Here is an 11321-nt window from a genome sequence, read left to right on the forward strand (position 1 = left end):
GGATTATTACTAGTTTTGCGATGAAGATTCTAGTACGTTATATACTATACTTTGAGGAATACGATGTTTAGTTGAATCTTAGTAAATCTTTAGTTTAGAATCTTGTTTCTTTTTTGAGATATTATGAAGAGGATTTGGTAATAAATAGATCACCAGCCACCGCAAAAAAAAAACACCTCATTTTGGAAGTACTGTGGCAGAGCTGCCTTGGGTTTTTACAACCTGACTCTACTATACATTATAAAGGACCATCCTCAATGAGCTTGGCTGGACCTGTCCAAGTTAAATCATTGAGGTCTCCTCACCCACTGAATTATACATTATGCAGGGTCAGCTCAGTCCTCCTTGCTTGAGAAACCTGCCAGTGTTGGACGTTTATTATGGATAGTGAAGTTTTTATTATTTGTGGAAAGGGCGAGACATAATGAGGATTTCAGTTGGAGGAAATCAATATTTATATGGCCTCCTGGATGAAGAATGGACTATTCAAACCGTAACAAATTACCGTATTTGCTCGATTATAAGACGACCCCCCAAAATCTAAATATTAATTTAGGAAAAAAAACAAAAAGCCTGAATATAAGACTTCCCTATAGGAAAAAAAAGTTTTACTAGTAAATATTAATTCATGTAAACAATTTCCTTTTATTTGCCAACCTGCCCCCCCTCCCCAGTTATGCACATCTGCCCCCAGGGTTGCCACTCCCTCACCCCCTTACCTGAACTGCAGATCTCTCACTCGAAGACTTCTGCAGGGGCCCGGCTGTGCGAGCAACTTCTCTGGCCCCGCCCCCAGAAGAAGGAGGGGGAGGCAGAATTATGTGACACTCTGCTAGCTTCCTGTTCTCTTGCTGCTAGCAGCAGAGAGGCTGCTCCCGACCAAAGCACCGGTAAGCAGCCTGGCCCCAGCGGACATTTTTTTGAGGTCTGATTAGAAGACGACCTCGATTATAAGACGAGGGGTATTTTTCAGAGCATTTGCTCTGAAAAAAACCTCGCCTTATAATCGAGCAAATACGGTAATTACAATATAACACAGGATGCCTGGGAGCAGCACAACGACTGGGATAAAAACATATGCAAACAATCTCTGTGTTATTAGGAATATTATAATATTATATTAGCTGGTAACATTTCTGATATGTGCACGTTTAATTATTACAGAACTTTTTAAGAAGACTTCATTTCAAAGATCCCGGCGGAAAGGACATTTTCTTTAACGAGAATGGAGAGATGGCGTCTGTCTATCACATTAGGAATTATGTAGTGTTTTCCAATAAAACTTTCTTAGAACAACATGTCGGGATGTTCAAAGTGTCCGCTCCAGAAGGAGAACAACTTGCCATCAATAAAAGCAACATAACATGGAAATACAACTCCAGGGAGGTCAGTGGGACTTAAGTGACTTATTGCCCTGACATAAAAGTAATTGGATAAAAAGATGAGAAGTGTCTCTTTCAGGTAATATGTATCTACTCTTTGACATATTCCGCACTCATATTATTTACGCTCATAGAATGTTGAATTTAAGATGTAGGAAGGCCTGGTATACTTGTCACGTTACATTGCGTATATAGCAGCCTATCTGGGGTGTATTCGCTAACCCGGGAGATCCCAGGAACTTGGTCCAGCTGAGCTGAGACTGTTTGGTGGGAAGATACAACTGCAAATCTCTCAACTGCCAGGTTGGAGAAGGCCCTTTGTCTTCTGAAAGATAGAGAGATACACAGAGAACTTGCTTGTTCTTGTGTTTTTCTGTAGCTCTCCTGTATTTAACCCCTTCAATCCCAGGGGTTTTTGGTACCTCAAAGCCCAGAACAATTTTGCCATTTTTGGGGTATGTCGGTTTAGCGATGATTCTCTTTTCCTGTGAATAGAGTACCCATGGAAACTATATATTGCTTTTTCAAGGAGAGATAGAGCTTTCGTTTGATACCATAGTTGGATGATTAGCTGAAAATTTAGAATGAGAAATTTAGTAAAAACTAGCGAAGATTAGAAAAATAAACTATTTTTTTTTTACATTTTCCCTCTGAATCCTCACAAAATTAGGTAAAGTGATAGAAAATCCCCTCCAAGTTTATTAATTCAGGTGTCCTGATTTCAGAAATACCTAATTTATATAGATTTTCCAGACTTTCCCAGCACCAGGGAGCATACTATAAGGTGTAGAATTTTGTATAATTTTTATGCCTATGGCTTAACGGGTTTGGGGGTTGTGAACGGAGGCAGGAGGGTTATACTGGGTAGATGTTATGCTAGGGCAATGGGAAGTAAGGTTTTTTAATAATTTTTTTATTATCTTTTTTATATATATTTTTTATTTTTTTTTTATTTTAATTTTTTTACATTTTTATATATTATTTTTACACAGAAATGGTTAGAGGTCCTCCTAGGGACCTCCTGAACATGCCAGTGATGTCACAATGACATCACAGCTCACATTATAATTTTTTGTTGTATTATTTATATTATTATTTTAATGATTTATTTAATATTATTTTTTAAATGAATTAATTTTTTCAGCTTTTCTCTTTCAGGACGGGAGGGGGAGTGAGAGAGATGGTTTCTCACTCCCCTCCCCGCGATCCCCCTGCACCTCCTCACAGACCTGCATAGAGATCGCAGCGTCTCTGTGCCTCATCGGAGGGCAGGATATCCCCGCAGCGGATATCCTGTCCTCCGATGACCTTCCGGGTTACGTCAACAGCGATGCAACCCGGAAGGGAATGCCCGATCGAGCGTTTGAAACTGCGCGATCGGCCACTTTCAACTGTAACAGCTTACCGGCTTTCATGCCGGAAGCTGTTACGGGAGATCGGGCAGCAGAAAGCCGGCGATGCCGGCTTCTGCTGCCAGGGGGGAGACCAGGCTGTCAAACGACAGCCTGGTCTCCCGTGCAGCGGCAGGGATGTGTCCCTGACGCTGCACGAAGGGCTGGACGTCCATTGGGGTTTCTTTGTGGGTGTTTTTTTGACGTCCCGGTACGTCTATAGGGGAATGAAGGGGTTAACCGGCCGCTCCGGTGAGTTTTTCTGGTGCCTCCAGCAGATAAGCTCCTGGTTTCTTTTCCCCCCATGAAATTATTATTATTATTATAAGTATCTTTTATTTATTATGTGCCAGTAAGTTACGCAGCACTGTGCAATTTAAATAGGGAAGTTAACACACACATAACAAATATACATGAATACATAGAGACACTTTAGTCGATAATCTAAGCACTTCCTGAACAGAAACATGGCAGTGCAAGCAGGGGCCATTGTACTTTCCATTGCCAACTGATACTGATTGGATTAATTTGATTTTTTTCAGCTGTTTGTTTCTTTTTACTGACTTTTTCTTTTCTTTGCATATTGTGACCTTTGGTCGTATCTTAGATTTGGGAGCCAATCATGTGAGCATTAGCTTTATCTTGTTGTTTTTTTTTTTTTTTTTACATTGTAGATTTGTTCTTTTTTGTGCATTTTAGCATTATAGTGTATGTGCATACCTGGGAAACCTTCAGCAGTCTCCAGATAAAGTTATATTTCCTCAAATTAGTTTCCTCTCTCGATGAAGAGGGGAGCTCTGGGTAGCCTTCTAAGGGATGTTAATGGGGGAGTCATTGATCAGATGTGGAAACATAGATCACGCCGCTTTGTGATTTGTTCTGATATTTCTTTTATTAACGACTGCTTGGTTTTAAGATTCCTCGTTCTCGATGTTCTGAAGATTGTCCTCCTGGCTACAGGCGAGTTTTGCACAAAGGGAAACACAACTGCTGCTTTGACTGCGTCCCGTGCTCAGAAGGAGAGATCTCCAACACAACAGGTGCATATCAAATGTTATCAGTTAATCCGATGAGATTACATTAAACCCAGATATAAAATCAGCAATGTGGGTTAGAGAACACTGTTAATTTTGGGACTCTATGGGGAAACCTGTGTTCAGTTTATTCAGAATTGTGAGGAACTTGGTACATATTTAATAGAAAAGTATCTGCAGTATCCATATAAATCACAGAAAGGCACTTCCACTCAAATCACAATGAAAAATATCAAATGATGGAATCAGCAAGAGAGTATGTTCAAGGTTCACCATAAAAATGGCGCACGCTGAAACTGTTTACTTGCTGTAATATGCTATATTTAACAAACACTGTTTCACTGATTGATGAACGTACTCTGTTACTGATTCCATCATTTGGTATGAAATGTTTAATTGTGATTTGTCTTTCTATGATTTATATGGATACTGAAGATACATTTGTATCGAACATGTAGGGAGTTCCTCTCCATTATACTCACTGTGTTACGCGAGTGTTAGTCCATATTTAGTACTTCGTCGCTCTGGGCTGAGTGGAGCTCCACTGGACTTTATTGCTTTGCATTATTTATATTGAATAGTGCTCTGTAATATACATTTTATATCATTATGATACTTCTTCTAGATGGAGAGTCTTGCCAGAAGTGTCCAGAAAACCGGTGGCCAAATGAGAAGAAGGATACTTGTGTTCCGAAACCCACTGAATTTTTATCCTTCAAAGACAATTTGATTGCATTGGTTTTTAGCATTATATCAGTTTTTATGTCTGTTGTAACCTCCATTATCTTGGTTATATTTATTTTGTACCGGGACACCCCAATTGTTAGAGCTAATAATATGAACCTCAGTTTTGTTCTCCTGGTGTCCATCATCCTGAGCTTCCTCTGTGTGTTTCTGTTCCTCGGTTGTCCTGAGGATGTAACCTGCATGCTGCGGCAAACTGCTTTTGGGATCCTCTTCTCGGTAGCTGTGTCTTCTCTGTTGGCCAAGACCATCATGGTCTGCATCGCTTTTAAAGCCACCAAACCCAGCAGCAAGTGGAGAAAATATATTGGAGTCAAAATACCCAATTATGTTGTGCTTATTTGCTCATTTATTCAGGTAGTCATTTGCATCTGCTGGTTGTCTATTTCCCCTCCGTACCAGGAAATGAACACTCACTCCTCTCCTGGAAAGATCATTATTCAGTGTAATGAGGGGTCAGTGGTTGCCTTTTACACTGTTCTGGGGTACATGGGCTTCCTGGCCGCTGTGAGTTTTGTTGTCGCTTTCCTGGCCAGGAAATTACCGGACAGTTTTAATGAAGCCAAATACATCACCTTCAGCATGCTGGTTTTCTGTAACGTCTGGATCTCTTTTATCCCGGCTTATATGAGCGTTATGGGCAAAAACACAGTGATTGTAGAGATTTTTGCTATATTAGCTTCTAGCACTGGAATTCTGGGCTCTATATTTTTCCCAAAATGTTTTATCATTTTGGTGAATCCCAGCATGAACACAAAGAGACGATTACTAAATGCAGGATTTTAAGATGTGCCACTTGTTTATAAATCCTACACCTTCGCTCTTTTCTGGGAGATTGGGGACCCAGAGATGAGCAGCACCTTCACCTAGCTGGCTGTCTAATGGGGATGTGTCCAGCTAGGACAATGTTTTGCTACAGATATTTTGCTATGAACTGAATGGTATTTGTACAATAAACTGGAAAATATTTTATGCTCTTGTGGAAAAATTTATTGTAATACATGGGATGCAATCATAAGTTACAACACTAGGGCTGCAACAACTAATCGATAAAACTGATAATGAAAATCGGTGTTAACCATTTTCATTATTGATTAGTTGAATCGATTTTTATCGGTTATAAAAAGAGTTTTTTTCAGAGCAAATGGTCTGATAAACTCCTCTCCTTCTATAATGCGACCTCAAACAGAGATCAGATTATAACACTAGAATCCAAATCCCCCGCAACGCTGCAGGGGACCTGAATTCCCCTCTCTGCCAGCCAGTGGGTGCCAGCCAGCAATGGAGGTTAACCCCCCACAAGACACCAGGGAGTCGGGGAGAGAGGCAGAGTGGTGTATGAGGGGGTGAGGCAGAGTGGTTTATAGCGGTATATGGGGGGCATAATGAATTTCAGGGTGGCAGAGTAGCAGATCTGGGGGAGTTAGAGTGGTGTATAGGGGGAGGCAGAGTGGTGAATCAGGGAGTATAATGAATTTCAGGGTGGTGCAGGGCATTTATGGGGGGTGGAGTGGCATATCAGGGCACATAGTGGCATAAAGGGCGGTATAAGGCATAAATGGGGGAGGCATATTGGAAGTTATAAGGCATATCAGGGGGCACAGTGGCATATAGGGGTATAAGGCATATGGATATTAGGCATATCAGGGGGCATAAACATATCTGGGGGTAAAAGGTATATCAGGGGGCTCAGTGGCATATAGGGGGTATAAGACATCGATATTAGGCATATCAGGGGGGCATAAAACAAATCTGGGGGTAAAAGGTATATCAGGGGGCTCAGTTGCATATCACTGGCATATAAGGAGTATAAGGCATATCAGGGGCACAGTGGCATATCAGGGGGCACAGTGGAATCTGGCATATAAGAGGTATAAGGCATATCTGGGGGCAGAGTGGCAACCTGGGGGTCAGATGTGCATAACTGGGGGGGCAGTTTGGCAAATAATATATGAGAGGCTTTTTCTCATAGTTTTTATTAAATATGAAAAATAGTTAACATATGAATTAATATTTACTAATAACTTTGTATTAAAACCTAGTTTGAGAAGCACTGTGTTTGGGTTCTTGTAGCTTTTATTATTATGTCAGTAAAATAAGAAGGTGAATAGAGAGAGGCCATTGTGATAAAGAGATGAAAGTGTAAGAGATCTCTTTATTCTGCTGTTTTGTTATTTTTTTTAACACCCAGTTTGTTCATTACATTATTTTAAATAAAAGAAAAATTAGCATGACACCCATAAACAAAGGTAAAGAATCGGCCCCTTAAAAGTCTAAATGTTGTGAAAAGAGTCATCATACCAGAAAAAAAACACATAATAATAATAATATAAGTAAGCCGTCTTCTCTAAGGGTTGTGAGTGTCACAATAGTGAGTTCAATGATATACTGCCTGGGTTGACACAGACCTCTACAGCACATCCTAGGACAGTTTCATTGTAGAGTCCACACACAACGAGACAAAAATGGAATGATTCTTTTAAAGTAACACACAATTGAATGATAAAGTACCTTCAAAAGTCTTCAAATTCAGTCCTGTTCTACAAATTTTTCCCAAACAGTAGTTTCTCACAGAGGAATGGAGACTCACAATATGAGTTTTTATTGAGGATAAAATATGACGACGTACTGAGTAGAACATATAACTGTTTATTGGTTATATTCAATAAAAAAAGAGTAGAATATGACTAAAAGGGAACTTATGATTGACTGTACCCAAATAAACCTCTTCTAGCATTCCTTTCACGTTTTAATAAAATAACATAACATTTGTGGAAAAATATACATCCCAGTATTCCAGAATTTGAAGCCAAAATGGCAAAAATCTCTACGGCCACCATGTTCTTCCCTTTGGTGCTCAGATAGGCCGGGATCATCGCAATCCAAACGCTGCAGAACACCAGCATGCTGAAGGTGATGTACTTGGCCTCATTAAAACTGTCCGGTAATGTCCTGGCTAAAAAAGCTATAATAAAACTAACAGCTGCCAGAAGCCCCATATAACCCAGGACACAGTAGAAGGCGATAACCGAGCCCTCATTACACTGAATGATGATCTTTCCCTGATAAGAGTGCATGTCCAGCTCCTGGAATGGGGGGGAAATAGACCACCACATAATACTTATCAAAACTTGGACAGAGGAACAAATCAGGACTATACAATTAGGTACTTTTACTCCCAAAAACTTCCTCCAGTAACTTCCTGGTTTGGTGGCATTAAAAGCAATGCAAACCATGACGGTCTTCGCAAGTATACAAGACATAGCAACAGAGAAGATGATCCCAAAAGCTGTTTGTCGCAGCATGCAGGTTATATCCACAGGACGACCGAGGAACAGAAACACACAGAGGAAGCTCAGCATGATGGAGACCAGGAGGACGAAACTGAGGTTCCGGTTATTGGCTCTGACAATTGGAGTGTCCCAAAACAAAATGAAGATTCCCAAAATAAGGGCAGTTATAAATGTAAATAAAATAGAGAGGAAGGAAAAAACGGCGGCCATGACATCCTCTTCATAGGACAGGAAGTCGTATGATTTGGGAAGACATTTTACTTTTGCCTTGTCTGGCCATTCATCATCAGGACACTTTTGGCAAGCAATGCTGTCTGTAATAAAGGAAGCATTAAGATCATATGTTATCCCCGTCCCACTGCATACCGGTTAGAGGGAATAATGGAGGGCGAGTGGCAAGGTTGTTTGGGGAGTGTTTTTTGGTTGCAATTGAGAGAGAAATGTAAATTCCTGACCTTTGCTCACAGAGATTTCACAGCATTGCCCCCCATGTCTCTTGTCTTATTTTCAAATATCACAAAAGGTCTTCAAGTATCTTCTAAACATAACTTTTGCTTTGGCTATGGCTTGCTTCTCTTTTCAACCACTATCACTTCCTCCCGCTCTCATCTCCAGGTTCTCTTCTTGGCTTAATGATTGAATGGGTTAATAACCTCATAAAACCCCAACTACTTCTGCAGTCAATGGGATATGAGTAGATTTATCAAGACAAACCATATAATGTGCATAGAAGAATTACATTTTGCCTCTGGAATTTATAGCCCTAGAATTTATAGCTCCATACACTTATGTTTATAGATTAAATCGGCAATATACCTGTATTAGAAATGCACCTTATCAGGTTATGATAGTATGTCATGGGAGTACTAATGTTAACGTCAGATCTGCATATTTACTGTCCCCCATCAAATATTTGTTCATCTACATATGAATAAATCATTAGTAGTCTCTTTCTCTGTGTGAATTAGTATGAGTTACACACATTTACTGTAATGAATCAAAGCTATGCAGGTCAATGCCCATTCACATCAACTCTTCCAATTCATTGACCATGGAATCACTAACTCAAAGTAGAAATGACCTCAGGTTTTACATCCTTTATATGGAAAGATCCCTTCCCCCCCAGAACCAAACGTTTTGCCAATCTCTATTATTGGCTTGATATGCATGCTCTTTGTAACTGCGTATAAGGCATTCCTACCAGTTCCATCGGACACTTCTCCTTCTGAGCATGAAACGCAGCCGTAACAGCAGGTGTGATATCCTTCACCACGTATTTTCCTGGATCCTGGTGGACAACGGTCACTGCAACGAGCGCGTGGAACCTGGAGAAAAGTAGTAATCGGGTCTGCAGTTATAGTTACACAGGTAATAAAAAGAATCAAGTTAAACATTCCAAGATCTTTTGATCATGAAGTAGGTATGATAAATGTGACCTTTATGTTCTGTCAGTATCCTACTCCAGGTTATTGAATAGAACAGGTCCAAAGGACAGAACGCACTAATAACGTTTGGTATTTATTCTTTTCTGTATACATAAAACAACAAAAAACGCATTGAGAGCAGGAGGTAGCCAAGCCTTTGGCCCGCTACTCAACCTTCCCTGTCACCTTTATTGCATCCCCAGTGGATGTGACAGAGCCGCGCCTCAGTGTGATGTCACAGGGTGTGTGGTTTAAATGGGGCGGCGGATTTAAAAGCCAGCATTGAGCCTTTGCTCAATGTATTCTTTAGAGCTGCTGTGCTACCGAGTGTTCCCTGCTGTTGCTGACTCCGGATTGTCTGACCTTCCTGCTGCTTCTCTGATATCCTGACCCTGGCTTTGGACCTCAACTTTGCTGTAACCCTGACCTTGACCGCCATTTTGACCACTCTCTATCCTGCATCCCGGACTCTTCACCAGTACTTTCCTAATATCCTGGTCCCTTCCCCATCTAGCCTACCTTAATGAGAGCGGAAACCAATAGCGTGGCTCGCACGGCCTTTAATTCCCGACGGCGGAATGTGGCCCGGGGAGACCACCATTCAAGAGTTAAAGGTCCATACGAGCGACTCTATTGGTCAACCAATGAAGCGCAGGTGCACTTCATTGGTTGATGGTAGAGAAAGCCCCTGCCGGGGACCAATAGAGTTGCTCGTGTGGATCTTTAAAATCCTGGCGCTAAAGTTGCTGCGTTGTGCGTTAACCCCATATTAACCCCTTCTACAAAGAAAAAAAACGAACAGGCGTATATTCCTCACGAAAACGAACACGAAGAGTTGGCCAGCGCCCAAGTCTAGTATCTATAAAGAATTATTTCTCTCTACTAAATCTCTGTTAGAAAGTGTTAGGCTTACTTTGCCGGTTTTCCAAAAGAATTCTTGGTTAATAAACGAGAGTTGCCGGTCTTCTGGGAGCGAGGTATCATAGACGCCCAGGACATGTTTATGTAAATGAATAACCTTGCCTTGCTTTGTAACCTTGTAGTTCAATAAATGATACTCAGAATGTATTTCTGCCCCTTCATTAAAACATATTTTCTTTCCAGCACAGTCTGTGTACTGTATTTTTCTCACGTAGTTATGGAGCTTTCAAGAAAAAAAGAAAAAAATGAAGGTTGAAGAAGGCATAGTTTTGGTACTAAATAGCATTTCATTGGCTTGTATCACGCGGTCAGAACTCCCCCTTACCCCAAAGAGGTGACACCACACTGAGCCAACAGACCCAAAGCAGTCGAGGGACCAAGCAATAAAGATGGTCCTCCTCCAGATGTTGATGCACTGGATGTAGGACCTAGCTATAAGTTGGTGTTTAACAAAAAAAACTGTTTTAAGAGGCATCTAAATGTAGTTATAGCGACATTATGTTTTGGAAAGGAGAACCTTTTGGTTTCCTCTACAGAGAGCCACAGTGCGTCTTTGGAATATTATTCCTGAGGGCATTATATTCAATTCAAGTTTCAACTTGGGTGAGCTACAGCTTGTAAGAATATCTAACGCTCTAATGAACTTGAGAGCAACTTAAATATTAATCCATATTGGAAAAAAAAATTTCCGTCAAGTTATCTCTGTCTTCATATTCACCTCCTCCATCTTGTGGAAGCCTCAGAAGGAGGTCATAGTTTAAATATACGTGTATTTAGAGGGGGTGTGTAATATCTCATGCAACTTGGTCGATAGTCACCTGCTTTATGTGTTCAAAACTCCATGATTCCGGGTCGGAATATTTCACACCCAGTGACAGATACATATTGTACAAAGCATGTGCCATCACATGCACCGCAGTGTACACGTGATACGGGGTGACGTCGGATGTCTTTTTTTCAATGTATGTAATATTTTCTTTTTCAGTGCAGTTTTTCAGAGTTATTTCATACACGTATTGGTACAGTGTGTTCTTTATGGTGTCTTGCGTTAAGCACCCAAAACATAAAATGTAAATATCATTAAGTAATGGATCATGTGGGCGACTGGATTGATCAACGCTGCCAATAAATG

At 40.7% G+C, this 11321-nt stretch overlaps 1 protein-coding gene across 1 annotated transcript in view; it reads right to left on the reverse strand.

The window, feature by feature from the left end:
* Positions 1-7250: 7250 nt before the first annotated feature.
* LOC128467661 (vomeronasal type-2 receptor 26-like) overlaps positions 7251-11321 on the reverse strand; it is a 4676-nt gene continuing 605 nt past the window's right edge. The window contains exons 3-4 of the mRNA XM_053449338.1: positions 9046-9192; positions 7251-8158 (exon numbers count right to left, since the gene is read on the reverse strand). Coding sequence (XP_053305313.1) covers positions 7251-8158; positions 9046-9192 — 1055 coding nt within the window. The remainder of the gene's footprint in view (positions 8159-9045; positions 9193-11321) is intronic.

Source organism: Spea bombifrons, chromosome 1 (assembly GCF_027358695.1).
Source record: "Spea bombifrons isolate aSpeBom1 chromosome 1, aSpeBom1.2.pri, whole genome shotgun sequence".
In the NCBI taxonomy this organism is placed as follows: domain Eukaryota; kingdom Metazoa; phylum Chordata; class Amphibia; order Anura; family Pelobatidae; genus Spea; species Spea bombifrons.